Source organism: Capricornis sumatraensis, chromosome 6 (genome assembly GCF_032405125.1).
Source record: "Capricornis sumatraensis isolate serow.1 chromosome 6, serow.2, whole genome shotgun sequence".
NCBI classification, from domain to species: Eukaryota; Metazoa; Chordata; class Mammalia; order Artiodactyla; family Bovidae; genus Capricornis; species Capricornis sumatraensis.
This window is the reverse complement of record NC_091074.1, coordinates 32,259,517-32,278,464: the sequence shown is the minus strand read 5'-3', so window position 1 is coordinate 32,278,464 and position 18,948 is coordinate 32,259,517. Positions and strand designations below refer to the sequence as shown.

The window sequence follows — 18,948 nt, the reverse complement described above, 5'->3', positions numbered from 1 at the left end:
CCAAGGGATGTGGGTTCCATTCCTGAGTCAGGAAGATCCCCTGGAGGAGGAAATGGCAACTCACTACAGTATTCTTGCTGGGAAAATTTCATGACAAGAGGAGCCTGGTGGGCTACAGTCCATGGGGTTGCAAAGAGTTGGGCACGACTGAGCACATGTATGTATGTATGTGTGTACTTTATCATATTATAAACATTGAAATACTTTTCATTGTGCACCTGGGGTTGGGGGGGGGGATGGCAATTAAAAATCTTAAAGAAAATCTAAAACTAGAAAATAGAAATCAACTGATCTGGACACTAAATAGAATACCTACAAAACAGTGGTCAGCCAACATGTCTATTTCACACTGGCTCCCAAGGAATAACTATTTTCCATCTCAAGTGCATCTTTCTTCTTTCATATTTTAAGAAATTGAAACGTCCTCACAAGTGAATAAATAATGTCTTTCAGTTACAAGAGTTGCTCCCCAAATTACCAAGAAGGCTGCATTTGTGTGGGCCCACGTGTTACACACATTACTTGCTGCCTCTTCATCCTGCATTTATTTTCTTTTTAAATCAGGTGGATGAGGAGATTCCAATTATTTCTGTAAAGAAGGGAACTTGGCAGTTGAGAAAATATACTTCTCTGAAGAAATGAGAGCTTGTAAAAGTGACCAGAGAAGTTAAAAACAAAGTAGGAAGGAAGATACTTCATTGCAGCATTATTTTCAAACTAAAGCTTTCAATGTACCTTTCATATACTGCCGGTAGAAATGTAAAATAGTACGGTCATTTTGGAAAACAGTTTGGCAGTCCTTCAAAAAGTTAATTTAAACACAGAGTTACCACATGACTCCACCTAGGTATATGCCCAGCAGACTTGAAAACGTATATCCACGCAAAAACTTGCATAGGAATGTTCATAGCAGCAGTATTTATAGGGCAAAGATGGAAACAAGTCAAATGTCCATCAAATTATGAATACAAATATAAATAAAATGAGGCATATACAGTGGGATACATTATACAATGGAACAGTATTCAGTTATAAAAAGGACCAAGTATCGGTACATCCTATAACATGGATAAACCTTGAAAATACACTACATGAAATAAGCCAGACACAAAAGGCCACACATTGTATGCTTCCATTTATAGGAACTGACCAGAATAGGATATTACATAGAGAAAGGAAATAGATGAATGGTTTAAAGGAAACAGATTAATCCCAGGAGTTGGGAGAGGAAGAAATGAGGAGCAGTTGCTGATGGATGCAGGGTTTTCTTATGAGGTGATGAAAATGTCCTAGAATTAAACACTGGTGATGTTTGTACAGTATATTAAAACCCACAGAGTTGTACACTTTTAAAGGATGAATTTTATGATGTGTAAGTTATATCTCAATTTTTTAATGAAGGAAAAACAGAAAGCTAAAAACTAATTTCTTAAGGGAAATCTTGAAATGAGAAAAAAACAAATCCATACTTCAGCGTGAAAGCATGTCATATGAACAGACATAAGCACATCTCACCAAATTCTGATCTGATGAAAAATATGTGAACATTTCAGTGGTATTACTACCGAGGAAGGTAATTATTCTGGCAAACAGTGACTTCTGCTAAGGAACAGAAGTTAAGAGAATTGCCAATGGAGAGAAAGACCTAGATTAAGAATCTGATTTTAACACTTTCCAACTGTGTGTGGCCTTGGACAAGCCATGTAATTTTTCCATGACTCAGTTTCCTTTCCTGTAGAGGAGGAATAATAACCTCTCACACATTCTTATAAACCTGCTGAATAAAGTAACATATGTATAAGGTTTAGCAAACTGCCATGGACAAAGTAAATACTCAAATATTTACACAGAAATAGATTATGTGTAATACTGTGTAATACCACCAAATAATGTTCCCAAAATACAAACATAAAGAAAAACAATTTAAAAGGGTAACATGTGTAGGAGGCTCATGGAGCAGCAATGTGGCACATGAGGAAACTGGCTTTTGAAAAAAATTTTTAAATATGGAAAATAAAATCTACCCCTGTTTTCTACACATTCCAACTTTTCAGGATAGTTTCATTAGAACTTATTTAAAGGCAAATTATCTCTTAATCACAAAGAGGCTTTTATTGAATAGAAGGCTGGACCTTCTATACATTGAAAAAGTCAGTGGAGGGACTTTCATGGTGGTCCAGTGGTTAACACTTCACTTTCCAATGCAGGGGATACGAGTTCAATCCCTGGTCAGGGAGTTAAGACCCCACATCGTCAAAAAAAACCAAACCATGAAACAGACGCAATATTGTAACAAACACAACAAAGACTTAAAGAAAAAAAAAAAAAAAGCCAATGGAACACAATATTGCAATCAACTATACTTCAATTAAAAGGAAAAAGAAAAAGTTGGTGAGACAGTATTCCAGGAGTGGCTTATCAGGGTTCTTATACTTACTGGTGTTTGTTTACCTGGAAGGCCAGTAAACATGCAGATTTCCAGGCCCCATCCCAGAGATTCTGATTCAACAGATCTGGGTGAGAACCTGAGAATCTCATTTCCAACCAGCTCTTGGGTGATGCCAATGCTGCTGGTCCAAGCACCAGACTTTGCGGAACACTAGCTTAGATGACACAACATTCTAATAGCTCAATTCTTTTTTTTTTTAAGAAAAAAAAAGTGAATTATCTCACTTTAGGGCAAGTTTTAGGAACTATGATTACCTTAGTAATCAGGAAAGGAATGAAAGAAAGAAACAGGGTGATTAAAAATAACAGCTAGGATTTACTAAGTTCTTACTTACATATGAAGCATCATTCTAAATACTCTACATTGCTTTATTTGATCAATTCCTCCTAGCCACTTTATAAGGTAGGTACTCTTATCCTATCCCCATTTTATAAATAAGGACAGTCAGCCCCACAGAGGTTGAGCAATTTGTCCAATATTATATAGTCTGTGTGTTTGCCATATATGCACTGCTGAAAATTTTAAAATCCAGTAGAATCCATAATATCCACTTGCTGATATAACCGGAGAAGGCAATGGCAACCCACTCCAAAATTCTCTCCTGGAAAATCCCATGGATGGAGGAGCCTGGTAGGCTGCAGTCCACGGGGTTGCTAAGAGTCGGACACGACTGAAGCGACTTAGCAGCAGCAGCTGATATAACTGTATATATTTGTGTTGTATGTGTGTATCAGATAAAGATCAGATAAAGAAAAATAAAAGACAATTCTTTGAAAGTCTCAAAATTCTAGAAGTATGAAAATAAGAAAAAAATCATTTCACTGAAAAGCCATAATTTCTCTTTTCTATTTTACAAACATATATTAATCTTCTTTTTCAAAATGATAATCACTCATCTCTTAAAAGACATTTAATGAATTTCACATAATCTGACTCCTCAGAACTGAAATTATCTTTCTCTAGCCACTTCCTCTTTATTTAAGGACAACAATAGCCAAAATTCCTAGAAGACAAATTTAACTTTTATTTTAAAACCATCTAGTGATCAAAGTGCTTATAAATCAAAACTATTTTAAACATTGTTTGGTTAATGAAAGATCTTCTATTGAAAGATTAATGAGTAAAGATTACATACCTTGTTTTTAAAATAAACCTCAATTGGCAAAATGAAACCAGCATACCCAGATTCTTCTACTTTGTAAGGTGGATCTTTGCACACTGAAACATTAAAAAAAAAAAAAAAAAAAGAATATGTGAGATGAGAATTATAGGCAAAAAGACATTCTTCTTTCCTTTAAAAACAAGAAAAAATAAATAAATAAATCCCATCCTTCCACCTACATCGTTCTCAATTTTCATGGGCCCTTGCCAAGCCCCAGCTAACTCTGAGTTATTCTTTATTTCTTGTTTAGAATCTACAATAATAATATTCCTATATAAATCAAATACGTTAGTTATTTATTGAAGTCTTGATAAGGGCTAGAGCATCAGTGTCAGCCATGGTCATGAATGACTTGACCTCAGCTGTTAAACCCTGCCCTAACACTTTAGGGAAATTGAGGACAGCTCCTTGTGACCCAAAGCTTGAATACAACTATCAGTTTCCTAACAAACATACTATCTATGTCTAGTCTGTGATGTATATCACTCTATCCCAAACCTCTCAGTTCTCCGAGATATCCTAATTTTCATATCAAAAAGTCACAGGACCACCCTCCTTCCTTAGAAAAATCCCAAACCCGGTATCTCCCAACGTCATTAAGACTCACTATTCTCCATTACCTCCACCAAAGAATATTTACTGAAATATTGTGATACATATAAACACTTCAAATCTATTTATATCATAAGAAAACATAAGAAACAATAAGGTTTTTGTATTCTTACAAAGAAAGACTTATTTAGACTTGGGAAATGAGATATGTCCTATGAGCTAAATATGATTCACCTCACTAAAATTTCCATTCATTCAAAATCAATCACAAGCCAACTGAAACTATTCTAGCTAAGGCTGCAATGCTGGTAGTTAGTATCACAAAGAAGTGGAAATGTACATGTTGTACATCAAGACCGTATAGCACATAAGCCAGTTCTGCAGGGCTCCAATCTACCTTTTCAACCTTCCTCCTTTTGTTACCCACCAAACCTCTTATGCTGCATCCAGCTGCACTGATTCACCACCAACAGGCCCAGTATTTCCCACCTATGATTGGTCCTCTTCCTGTCTCTCATACTTTGATGCTACTCTTATTTTCTGCTAGTTCCAATCCCAGTTTCCTCACAAAGCCTTTCCAGCCCACAAGGTACTATCATCTCTCTCTTTACCTTCCTGAACTATTAACTGTCTGAAGCACTGATTCGACACTTAACAGACTTCCTTTTTATCATATATTCAGGGGCCTCATCTCTAATTCCCTTTCACTCCTTAAGGACAGAAACATTTGCTCAGGAACATGAAGAGTGTCCAGGGCTTGGGTACACCTGGATGCCAATCTGGGATCCATCTCGAATTAGCCAGGCCACCTTTGCAAAGTTACACCAGTGGTCTGAGCCTCAGGTGCCTCATCTGGACCATGTAAGGGTCAAACAGGATGATGTATGTGGAAGACCCAGCGCAGGTCCTGGCACACACAAGTTCTCAAGATGTGACAGAAGCGAGGCAGGAGCGCTAACCTGCACAACACCCAATGTTCACGTAACTTTCTCCGATGAAAACAGAAAAAAGAAAACAAGTACAAAGCCCTGGATTTGGATTAGAAGACTGAATTCCAGGGCCCTGGACTAAGGATTCTCTACACAGCTACAGCTCCATTCCTTTTAAAAGGGAGGGACAGGTACACAGTGCTATATTTAAAATGGATAACCAACAAGGACCTACTGTATAGCGCAGGCAACTGCTTAATGTTATACGACAGCCTGGATGGGAGGGGAGTTTGGGGGAAAATGGATACATGAATGGCTGAGTCTCTTGGCAGTCCACCTGAAACACTATTAATCAGCTATACTCCAATATAAAGTAAAAGTTTAATGTAAAAAAAAAAAAGGGAACATGAGTTAAATAAATAACTTTTAAAAGAGAGAAAGAACACCATGTGTACATTGTAAGCACGGCTGTCAAGACTCAAGAAGATTATATATGTGGGGAAATACAAGTCTAAGGCATTTTTAATGCAGAAGATAAGGATGATGTACCTAAAAATTAGTTAGACATTCCATGAATACAAATACAATTACAAACAGTTATACTGAAGACAGGATTTTAACATTAGGCTATCTCCTGTAGCCCACTTTAGGAAAATTTCTCCAAACTGACATCAGAAGAAGTAAATGATGAATGAGGCATCTCACCTGACCTTACAAGTTTCTCTAGTAAAAAATGAAAAAAGCAAAAAGACTCAGAGTGGCTTCAGCCCATCATCCACTGACCATCTGCCAATCTATCATGAATTATCAAATACCCTGAATGCTGAGTGGGGGCGGGATGCCACTAAATGCATGGGCACCCCCACCCCACCCCACCCAGAAAGCTAGTATTACACCCATGACATTTCCAGGCTGCAGAGCCCCTTTTCAGAACAGCAGTTTCACTGGCCAGGTTGCTTGGGATTTAATCATGCCAATGTCATTTGAAGGAAGTTTATTCCGTGGGCTGCTGTACATGCCAGAGAAGTTATAGCTGTTCCTCTATACACCCTTTTGTATAATTCATTTTCTCTATTTTGCATGCAAATTGCTCCTATTATAGAAAACAGCTGTTAATGAGCACATCTTATAGTTGACGGTCTTAGTTTTCTTTTTTTCCCACCCTCTAAAGGAAATGATCTGTTATGTATTACTATTCCATAGAAGTCTGGTTTTATAAGAAACTGTTTACCAACTCATACCTCAATTATTTTTAAATGCAGTATTTTTCATCAAAATGAACAATGTCTGTTGAATACCCTGAGTTCTTAATTAGAAGCAAACAACAGAAATGTTTTATTCACAGTAAACAGGACAGAAAATCAGTAGCAGTGCAAATACAAATTTACGGTTCTAATCTGAAAAAAAAGTCAAATTGAGGGAAGTAGTTTGGTTTATTTATTCAACTGTTTTATAATCAGAATCATTAACATGAGTCTTTAACCCTAAGAATCTATTAAGATCTATGTAATAAGATGCCAAACGTCATAAGTTATTGAGGGTATATCCATCTTTAGAAAGCCATCAATTTTTTTTAGGTGATAATAAAATGAGAGATTCATATTCACTTTTAAACTATATGCATTAATTAAGTAGAAATCACTGGGAACTCTTATTTCTGTCAAAATCCAGCCCAGATGTTAGCTCTTTCTGAATGTCTTCCTGTTTTTCTTCCAAGCTTCTCCTGCTGCACTTATGAGGCAGGCTGATAATATTCATTCACCTCTCAGACTCCTCACTAGACTAAGCAACGTAAGGTCAGCAACACCACCATTATTATTTGAGCACCAAATAATAGTTGCTCAATAAATTGTTGAATTGAATTTCTTAAAGATTCATGCCTCTCTTGATTTTGGGGGTTAGTCAATGCAAACTGGTATATGTAGAACAGATCAACGAGTTCTTACTGTATAGTATAGCACAGGGAACTATATTCAATATGCTGGGATAAGCCGTAATAGAAAAGAATACAAAAAAGAATGTATGTATATGTGTAACCGAATCACTCTGCTGTACAAAGGAAATTAACACATTATGAATCAACTACATTTCACTTAAAAAAAAAAGACTCGTGACCCTCTGCTGATCTACCATTGGTAAAGAAGTTGCAATTCCACAAGCAGCAATGAACTGATATTAACCAGTCAAATTCCTCTCCAAACTCCCTACAATCAACATAATATTATAAAAATGGTAGAAGTGATAAAAAATGTTGCCACAGAGAGGTCTCCTCTTGAAAGTTGAGCATCTAATGTGGAACTGGTTCTAACTTTTGTTAAGGACTTGCCCCAGCTGCCCACTGATAATTATTGCATTTACTTTATTCATTGTGCTAAGCCCTCTAGAAAGGAAACATTCTAAACTCTCTTGGGTTTATGTAGAGACGTTATAACCATGGCTTTGGGCCCAATGTCCCTTCCAGTTGGACTCCTTCTCTGCCTGCTTCCGTTGTACCACATCAGAGCCCCGAAGAAAAGTGAAGCAGGTACTGTATGGCCATCTTGCTGTCCCCAACTGTTCTGTGCATCTAGGATTAACATCTAGGATGGGCATCGCCCTGCCACTGAACATGGCCAAGACTTTACATTCCTGACATTTTGAAAAGAGCAAGAATCAACAGCTGGATTTTCTGTTTTAATAAGCACATGCATGCATGTGTGCATGCACACACACACACAGAGATTCTGCCATTGCTTCTACTCAGCCCATTTCAAGACAGGTATTTCCAAATTAAAAAAAAAAAAAATGTTTTTGCACTTTGTGTCACTTCCTTATTTCCCTGAAAATATATTAAAGATAACATCAGGCAATTCATGAATTGTATTGTTGAGTTGTTTTTACCTTGTTGACTTTTTTTTCAAATTCAAATGCAACTGTGAAAATCTAATTGTTTTCTATGCAATAGAAAACAGTGGCCACACGAGATAATGCCGAAAAACTTTCACAAAGTTATAAAGACGCAAGCTAGATATAGTTAGCCAGCTGGGCAGATGTGAAACACATGGCTCCCTCCTCAGGACTCACCACTCCAGGACCAACTCAAACAGACTTCGGCTGGAAAACCTTCAGCCAATACTCCACAACAAAAACGGCCCTGTCCCTCTCCTGGGTTCAGCCTTTTTTCTCATTGATCCCATTAGCTAATCCTAATATACAAGCTACGATCAAGCCCCACCCTCACACTAGATTAATTCTGTGCTTTCCAATGGCTAAGGTTGTGTCTCAGGCCTCTTTTCATCTCTGAACCCAGCCTACTCATTATGAAACGCAGTAGAATTAATAAAATGTAACTTTAGTATGACCTCAAAGGAAGAGATGGAGCAAGCCTGGAAGTTGAGAAGAAATGCCTGGGTGACAAACAGAAAGTATGAGCCTGAGTTTTGCATCAGGAAAGTAACAGCATAACAGAAGAGTCAGTATAAGAAGAAACACTGAAGATGATGAAGACAAAAACAGGTAATATGGAAGAAGCTTATACACTTCCATAGAGAATTCACACCAAACACACTTAGAAATTCACATCCAAACCCAGGAAGGGTAAAATGGATAACACATATAAAAAAGGCATTGTTAATTTTGAATGTTACACAAAACTCCTAGACTTGGAGTAAGAGTTCAGGACTAGAAATTGGCTATGTTGAAAAAATCTTAATGATGATACATAAAAACAGCTTCATTGTTTAGCAACTTGGAATCTTTATGTATAGACTCAGAAGATCCATGGCTCTCTCCAGAAGGGGGAGAAAATAGACGATTTTTTTAAATGTATGCACATTTTCAGCTTTCAGAGGAGTTGTATCACCAGCCCATCTAGCTGAGGTTAAATCAATACATTTCATCTGGAGAAGACATAACCATCTTATTAAAATAAGACCCCCTTCATAATCATTTCTTCAAGGATCATATAACAAGCCAGCAAAGGAGTAGAAAATGGCAACCCACTCCAATATCCTTGCCTGGAAAATCTCATGGACAGAAGAGCCTGGCAGGCTATACCATCCATGGAGTCACGAAGAGTCAGAAGACAACTGAGCATGCATGCACACACACAGAATGCAGGACTTTAGTTCCCTAAATCCCAGTACACAGCTGTGAAAGCACAAAGTCCTAACCACTAGACTGCCAGGGAATTCCTGCCATGTCTTAAGATGTCAGTTATCTAGGTGCAAAATTCACCAAAACATGACATCATATACTTCAAAGTTGCAAAAGACTGGATTTTAAATGTCCTCATCACAAAAAAGAAATGAAAACTATGTGATGGAATGACGGCGTTAGCTGATGCTATGGTGGGAATCATTCTGCCATATATAAATGTATCCAATCAACATGCTAGACACCTTAAACTTATATAACGTTATATGTCAAGTATATCTCAATAAAACTGGAGGGAAAAAACAAGCCAACAAAATAAGCCAACAAAATACAGAGATTGCCTAAAACAACATATCATTAAGAAATGTTAGGAAATATTAAATATAAGTCTTCCAGCTTATGTCTTTCACTAAAGTTGATAGCACTGACACCACTTTGTCCCAAGCTCCTTCAATATAACTCAGTATATAGCACTGCTTCAGATGACTGGCCCAGTGGAAATACATATCCCAGGTAATATGATAAGAAAGAGCAAAACTAAATCTTCAGAGAAAGCTCAACCTGGAGACAGACCTAATTATTTTATTGAGAATTATTAAATCAAGAGATCTATCTTAAACAGACTATCACTTTTAAAGTTAAACCTCGGGCATAACATTTTTCAGAATACCATATTGCAGAAGGTCCATCAGGGAAAGCTACATGGAAAATGATCTCTTAGGGAAACTAGAGAAGTAACAAAGAACCTCACAATACGTGGCAGGCGCATCTTCATTTCAATGCATACTACCACATTAAAAACACACACACACACAACTGGTCATTAGAACTGTTAGTAGAAATCTAACTTTTCAGAGCCACTGTGAAAAACAGTACGGCGGTTTCCTCAAAAAACTAAAAACAGAACTACCATATGATCCAGCAATTCCACCCCCAAGTATATACTCAAAGAAAACAAAAACATTAATTGGAAAAGATACATGCATACCAATGTTCATAGTAGCATTATTTACAACAGCCAAGATATAGAGGCAACCTAAGTGTCCATCAACAGATGAAAGGATACAGAAGATGTGGTGTACATATACCACGTGAAAGAGCACTCAGCCATAGAAAATAATGAAACTTGGCCATTACAACAACATGGATGAACCTGGAGGGTATCACACTTGGTGAAGTAAGTCAGAAAACAAATATGTTATCACTTATATGCAAAATCTAAAAAATAAAGTAAGACAAATCAATGAATATAACAAAACAGAAATAGACTCACAGACACACAGAACAAACTAGTGGCTACCACTGGGGATTAAAAAAGAAAAAAAGAAGAAGGGGCTTGATATGGGTAGGGGATTAAGAGGTCCAAACTATTATGTATAAAATAAATGTACTCATAAAAGCTACAAGGATATATTGTACAGTGCAGGAAATACAGCCAATATTTTATAACAAGTTTAAATGAAATATAAGCTATAAAAATTTTGAATCATTATACTGCACATCTGAAACTAAATATAATATTGCTTTTCATTATTTAATCAAATATATTAAGAGCCACTGAAGAATCTCATTTTCTAAAATAATCACCTCATGATTTTTGGAATAGGGTTTAAGTCACCAATCCTTGGGACAGTCCTTCAGCATCAAAGTTCTACCCAGTTTTTTATCCCAGGTTTTATACTTGGTCCCTCTATCACTGAGACTAATACCGCTTCTTATTTAGAGGGAAAAAAGGAATGGTATGTCTTCATTAATAAAGTTATCCTACTTTCTCACTTTTTTCAATTATGTTAGCCTAAATAATTCAATTCAAGAGGCACTATATAATCATAGGGCTACAAAGTTAAGGCTGACTTCCCAAATGCCTCAGTGATAAAGAATCCATTGGCCAATGCAGGAGCCACAGGACATGTGGGTTTTATCCCTGGGTTGGGAAGATCCCCTGGAGAAGAAACAGCAAACCACGCTAGCATTCTGGCTGGGATATTTCCATGCCCAGAGGAGCCTGGAGAGCTACAGTCCATGGGGTCCCAAAGAGTCGGACGCGACTGAGCAGACACACACAGAGATAAAGCAGAATCCTGCTCTCAGGCAGATGACAGTCTAGCCAAAGACACTGTCTGCTAAGTGCAGGTTCTATTCTAGGAACTGGAAATAGAGCAATAAACACAGCTGACATGGCCCCACACTGATTAACCTTATGTCCACTGCTGGGAGGCAGGGAGGGCGAACAGGAGAGAAGGAAAAATACATGTACAAGAAAATACTGAGAGAGTATTGGATAATAGGGACTTCAGTGAAAATACAGCAGGCTGATGTGAAGAAAAATGGGAGTTCCTCCTTATTTTAGATGAACATTTCCCTCCCTGAGAAAGTGACATTTAAGCTGAAACCTCAAAGAAAAAAAGGAGCAGGGTATGTGTTAGCCAGGCAGGAAAAAAAGCCCTATTTATGTTGCTTACAGAGACAGATGTGTAAACAGCCTAAAGAAAGCCTGTCTTTACACCTGCCTCCAGGGCTGCTTACCCGGATTTTCCTCTTCAGCTGAGGCGAAGGCTACTTCCTCCTTCCTGAACATTCTCTCCCATTCTGTATTCACCAGGTAACACTCACAAAGTTTGGCTCTTACAATCTCACAGTTTGATTTCTCAAATCTTAAATTCTCCCAATGCTATGAATTTCCAAGAGAACAAAACATCTACTTACAAAATCTTCAGGAAGATCCTTCATCATGAAGGTTTCTTTAGGGAGCCAGAATTCTTGGGAATTGTATAACCTAAAGTAAGAGTTGTCTGTTTGTTTAAGTCTGTCCCTTGAAATAGAGCTCCTAAACACAGTACAGAAGGGAGCATCTAGGCTAAATGCCAACCACAAAAAAGGACTGGATTTTAAGTGCAATCTGAGAAAAAGAAAGATCATAAGTATAAAGCTACCTACTCAAGGGGAATCAAACAATGCTGCAAGGGGAAAAAAACCACATGAAGTAAGAAACAAAGGAAGAATACAGAAGTGATGACACCCGAAATATTAGAATACAGAAGCTACGATTTCCTCCCTTTCCTATTAAAGGGATATTTTTCAACTTAATTTTTTTCTTTTAATAAGTACACAGTGTGTAAGAGCCACTTTTAAATGTGGTACATCCATCTTTTCATGTAGAGCATGCAATTCTTACTACTTGCCCTGTAAGTATTCAATGCAAAGGATGATGAAGTGATGTTATACACAAGACAGATATCGACAGCATTAGGGTGACAGAAGTGGCAGTGTGTTATAAAAATAAACAAATATAGTCAATTAAAGTTAACACTCATTTTCTGTTTTAAAAAAATATACAACTGCCTAAAAGATCACTACAACCTAACTTCACAGAAAGTCCAAAAGATAATCATCCCCAAAAGGTCAATGATTCAGATTTTCTCTTAATTTATTTTTGCTTTATTCCCTTTGCAGTAGGAAAAAAAAAAAAATACTTCCAGGAAAGCAAACCAAATTGTCCTAATTTTAGAGAAAGAACTAAAAACAAAATTCCTTTTCAGCATCTTGTGGATTCTACTTTATTTTTTCTGTTCGGCATTTTGCACAGAGATAGCCTATCCTAAGTACACTAATTGATTTAAGCTCCATTAGATATTACAATCGGAGAAGGCAATGGCACCCCACTCCAGTACTCTTGCCTGGAAAATCCCATGGACGGAGGAGCCTGATAGGCTGCAGTCCATGGGGTGGCTGAGGGTCAGACACGACTGAGCAACTTCACTTTCACTTTTCACTTTCATGCACTGGAGAAGGAAATGGCAACCCACTCCAGTGTTTTTGCCTGGAGAATCCCAGGGATGGGGGAGCCTGGTGGGCTGCCATCTATGGGGTCGCACAGACTTGGACACGACTGAAGCGACTTAGCAGCAGCAGCAACAGCAGCAGCAGCAGCAGATATTACAAATGAAGACAGAATGGGGCAATGCTCATATGATGGCAACTGTTCATACATTGTGCATCCAAGAATGTGGTCCCTGTTATGCCTGATGATCTTTCAACCTTCCCAAATAAACCAAGGAAAATACTGTAGCTCCACTCTCGTAAAACAAGTTTTAAAACTGATTCCAGAAAACCCTACACTCCAGCGTAAGGATTGCTTTCACAAAAGCAATACAGCACTAGCCCCAAGCAATGAAAATTTAAATAGCCAAAGGACCAATCCTGGGTTTTAGATACAGAATTAGGGTTCTTTTTATGTGAAAAAAAAAAAAAAAAAAAGAAGGCACTGCTAAAATAAAATCTGATATCACTCCTCAAATATACATTATAAAAATTTAACCATATCATTAAAGTTATGATTTTTTTCCTTGCTCCTACTAAACACAGTAGTGATTTGGTGTTTTCTGTCTGTCTTATTTCTCAGTGAGATTTGCAGTTCTGACATGTCTTTGAGCTAAACAGAGATACATACTAAGAGGAGAAAACCAGCTTCTACTCTTCTTGAAAGGGTCAAATTTTATAAAATACCTTCTTATTATCAAATGCAGTACTAGTTGTAAGGTACTTCTCATGGTCTCTGAATTCCAGGATTTAATGGGGGAAATAGTACAAATATAAAAGAGAAATCAGAATGAACACAAAACCCACTAATAGTCAACATTATAGGTCAGTTCAGTTCAGTCGCTCAGTTGTGTCCGACTGCAACCCCATGGACTGCAGCATGCCAGGCTTCCCTGTCTGTACCAACTCCAGGAGCTTGCTCAAACTCATGTCCACTGAGTCAGTGATGCCAACCAACCATCTTATCCTCTGTCATCCCCTTCTCCTCCTGCCTTCAGTCTTTCCCACCATCAGGACCTTGTCTAATGAGTCAGTTCTTCACATCAGGTGGCCAAAGTATTAGAGTTTCAGCTTCAGCATCAGTCCTTCCAATGAATATTCAGGACTGATTTCCTTTAGGATGGACTGGTTGGATATCCAGCAATCTCAGCAATCTTCTCCAGCACCACAGTTCAAAAGCATCTGTTCTCCAGCAATCAGCTTTCTTGACAGTCCAACTCTCACATCCATACGTGACTAATGGAAAAACTATAGCTTTGACTAGACAGACTTCTGTCAGCAAACTAATGTCTCTGCTTTTTAATATGCTGTCTAGGTTGGTCACAACTATTATTTCAAGGAATAAATATCTTTTAATTTTATGGCTGCAGTCACCATGCGCAGTGATTTTGGAGCCCAACAAAATGAAGTCTCTGTTTCCATTGTTTCCCCATCTGTTTACCATGAAGTGATGGGACCAGATGCCATGATCTTGGTTTTCTGAATGTTGAGCTTTAAGCCAACTTTTTCGCTCTCCTCTTTCACTTTCATCAAGAGGCTTTTTAGTTCCTCTTCACTTTCTGCCATAAGGGTGGTGTCATCTGCATATCTGAGGTTATTGATATTTCTCCCGGCAATCTTGATTCTAGTTGTGATTCTTCCAGCCCAGCGTTTCTCATGATGTACTCTGCATATAAATTAAATAAGCAGGGTGACAATATACAGCCTTGACGTACTCCTTTTCCTATTTGGAATCAGTCCATGTCCAGTTCTAACTGTTGCTTCCTGACCTGCATATAGGCTTCTCAAGAGGTAGGTCAGGTGGTCTGGTATTTCCATCTCTTTCAGAATTTTCCACAGTTTATTGTAATCCACACAGTCAAAGGCTTTGGCATAGTCAGTAAAGCAGAAATAGATGTTTTTCTGGGATTCTCTTGCTTTTTCCATGATCCAGCAGAGGTTGGAAATTTGATCTCTGGTTCCTCTGCCTTTTCTAAATCCAGCTTGAACATCAGGGAGTTCACGGTTCATGTATTGCTGAAACCTGGCTAGGAGAATTTGGAGCATTACTTTACTAGCATGTGAGATGAGTGCAACTGTGTGGTAGTTTGGGCATTCTTTGGCATTGCCTTTCCTTGGGATTGGAATGAAAACTGACCTTTTCCAGTCCTGTGGCCACTGTTGAGTTTTCCAAATTTGCTGGCATATTGAGTGCAGCCCTTTCACAGCATCATCTTTTAGGACTTGAAACAGCTCAACTGGAATTCCATCACCTCCACTAGCTTTCTTCATCGTGATGCTTTCTAAGGTCCACTTGACTTCACATTCCAGGACGTCTGGCTCTAGGTGAATGTTCACATCATTGTGATTATCTGGGTCATGAAGATCTTTTTTGTACAGTTCCTCTGTGTATTCTTGCCACCTCTTCTTATTATCTTCTGCTGCTGTTACATCCAGACCATTTCTGTCCTTTATTGAGCCCATCTTTGCATGAAATGTTCCCTTGGTAGCTCTCATTTTCTTGAAGAGATCTCTAGGCTTTCCCATTCTATTGTTTTCTTCTATTTCTTTGCATTGATCACCAAGAAGGCTTTCTTATCTCTCCTTGCTATTCTTTGGAACTCTGCATTCAAATGGGTATATCTTTCCTCTTCTCCTTTGCTTTTCGCTTCTCTTCCTTTCACAGCTATTTGTAAGGCCTCCTCAGACAGCCATTTTGCCTTTTTGCATTCCTTTTCCATGGGGATGGTCTTGATCCCTGTCTCCTGTACAATGTCACCAACCTTTGACCATAGTTCATCAGGTACTCTGTCGATCAGACCTAATTCCTTAAATCTATTTCTCACGTCCACTGTACAATCAGCAGGGATTTCATTTAGGTCATACCTGAATGGTCTAGTGGTTTTCCCTACTTTCTTCAATTTAAGTCTGAATTTGGCAATAAGGAGTTCATGATCTGAGCCACAGTCAGCTCCTGGTCTTGTTTTTGTTGACTGTATAGAGCTTCTCCACCTTTGGCTGCAAAGAATATAATCAATCTGATTTCAGTGCTGACCATCTAGTGAGGTCCATGTGTAGAGTCTTCTCTTGTGTTGTTGGAAGAGGGTGTTTGCTATGACCAGTGTGTTCTCTTGGCAAAACTCTAACAGCCTTTGCCCTGCTTCATTCTGTACTCCAAGGCCAAATTTGCCTGTTACTCCAGGATATTGATATTTATCCTGGCAATCTTGATTCCAGCTTGTGCTTCATCCAGCCTGGCATTTCATATGATATACTCTGCATAGAAATTGAATAAGCAGGGTAACAATATACAGCCTTGACATACTCCTTTCCCAATTTCGAACCAGTCTATTGTTCCATGTCCGCTTCTAACTCTTGCTTCTTGACCTGCATACAGGTTTCTCAGGAGGCAGGTCAGTTGGTCTGATATTCCCATCTCTTGAAGAATTTTCCACAGTTTGTGGTGATCTATACAGTCAAAGGCTTTGGTGTAATCAATAAAGGAGAAGTAGATTTTTTTTCTGGAATTCCCTTTCTTTTTCTATGACCCAACAGATGTTGGCAATTAGATCTCTGATTCCTCTGCCTTTTCTAAATCCAGCTTGAACATCTGGAAGTTCATGGTTCACATACTGTTGAAGCCTGGCTTGGAGAATTTTGAACATTACTTTGCTAGAAAGTGAGATGAGTGCAACTGTGTAGTAGTTTGAACATTTTTGACATTGCCCTTCTTTCGGATTGGAATGAAAATTGACCTCTTCCAGTCCTGCTGAGTTTCCCAAATTTGCTGGTATATTGAAGTCAAGAGACACTTGGAGTAACAGGCAAATTTGGCCTCAGAGTACAAAATGAAGCAGGGCTAAGGCTAACAGAGTTTTGCCACGTGAACTCACTGGTCATAGCAAACACCCTCTTCCAATAACACAAAAGAAGCCTCTACACATGGATGGCACCAGATGGTCAATATCAAAATCAGATTGATTATATTCTTTGAAGCCAAAGATGGAAAAGCTCTAAATAATCAACAAAAACAAGACCAGGAGCTGACTGTGGCTCAGATCGTAAACTACTTCTTGCAAAATTCAGGCTTAAACTGAAGAAAGTAGGGAAAACCACTACATCATTCAGGTATGACCTAAATCAAATCTCTTACAATTATACAGTGGAAGTGACAAATATATTCAAGGGGTTAGATCTGATAGCCTGAAGAACTATGGACAGAGGATTGTGACACTGTACAGGAGACAGGGATCAAGACCATTCACAAGAAAAAGAAATGCAAAAAGGCAAAATGGTTGTCAGAGGAAGCCTTACAAATAGTTGAGAAAAGAAGAGAAGTGAAAAGCAAAGGAGAAAAGGAAAGATATACCCATTTGAATGCAGAGTTCCAAAGAATAGCAAGGAGAAATAAGAAAGCCTTCTTCAGTGATCAGTGCAAAGAAATAAAGGAAAACAATAGAATGGGAAAGACTAGAGATCTCTTCAAGAAAATGAGAGATACCAAGGGAACATTTCATGCAAAGATGGGCTCGGTAAAGGACAGAAATGCTTTGGACGTAACAGCAGCAGAAGATATTAAGAAGAGGTGGCAAGAATACACAGAGGAACTATACAAAAAAGATCTTCATGACCCAGATAATCATGACAGTGTGATCCCTCATCTAGAGCTAGACATCCTGGAAGTGAAGTCAAGTGGACCTTAGGAAGCATCACTACGAACAAAGCTAGTGGAGGTGATGGAATTCCAGCTGATCTATTTCAAATCCTAAAACATTATAGGTAGGGACCAGCAAACTGAAAATCTTGGGAAGAACCTAGAGAGAAACAAAGAGGGAGTCAGTCACTGGGTTTCATTTTGTGTGTATAAAGAAAGCAGGTATGAATCTGCCAAAAGGAGGAAAAAAATTTTAATGAGTGGTAATTATTCTAGAAAAAGCTTAGTAGGAAAAGATTATAGTCCAGCTGGAGTGTGGGAGAAACATTCCAGTGGATGGGTAACTTTATTAGGGATTTCTTCACAGTTCTTTTCAATCTTGAGATACTAAGGAAATAAGTTCCCTAAGAGGAAGGTGAAAAAACAGGATATTAGAAAAGAATTAAAGAGCCAGTGGCTAGCCGCTTTAATCTTATTTGGGAATAATAGAGAATCACTTAAAGCTTCTTTGAAAATAGAAATGAAGGTATCTAAATTAAGCCCAATGCACACTGAGTTGTTGCTCCAAATGAGCCAAGAAAAGGGAGAAGCGCAGAAAATTGAGACTGAACATGAAGAAGGAGGAGGAAAAAGAGGCTGCAAGTTAAGATGGTCCTAGAAAACTACTGTATCCCTAATAAAAGTGAGAGAATTCTCAAGCATATGGCCAAAGTTTACTGAAGGAATTGTAAAAAAGTTTGCTAACCTAAAGCAGTTCAGTTCAGTTCAGTCGCTCAGTCGTGTCCGACTCTTTGTGACCCCATGAATCGCAGCACGCCAGGGCTCCCTGTCCATCACCATCTCCCGGAGTTCACTCAGACTCACTTCCATCGAGTCAGTGATGCCATCCAGCCATCTCATCCTCGGTCGTCCCCTTCTCCTCCTGCCCCCAATCCCTTCCAGCATCAGAGTCTTTTCCAATGAGACAACTCTTCTCATGAGGTGGCCAAAGTACTGGAGCTTCAGCTTTAGCATCATTCCTTCCAAAGAAATCCCAGGGCTGATCTCCTTCAGAATGGACTGGTTGGATCTCCTTGCAGTCCAAGGGACCCTCAAGAGTCTTCTCCAACACCACAGTTCAAAAGCATCAATTCCTCAGCACTCAGTCTTCTTCACAGTCCAACCGTCACATCCATACATGACCACAGGAAAAACTATAGTCTTGACTAGACAGACCTTAGTCAGCAAAGTAATGTCTCGGCTTTTGAATATACTAATCTAGGTTGGTCAT

At 38.5% G+C, this 18,948-nt stretch overlaps 1 protein-coding gene across 1 annotated transcript in view; it reads right to left on the bottom strand.

Annotated features, from left to right (window-relative positions):
* Positions 1–18,948, bottom strand: part of MLLT3 (MLLT3 super elongation complex subunit) — a 276,579-nt gene that overhangs the window by 118,091 nt on the left and 139,540 nt on the right. The window contains exon 3 of the mRNA XM_068974410.1: positions 3,585–3,667. Within this exon, the coding sequence (XP_068830511.1) occupies positions 3,585–3,667 (83 nt within the window). The remainder of the gene's footprint in view (positions 1–3,584; positions 3,668–18,948) is intronic.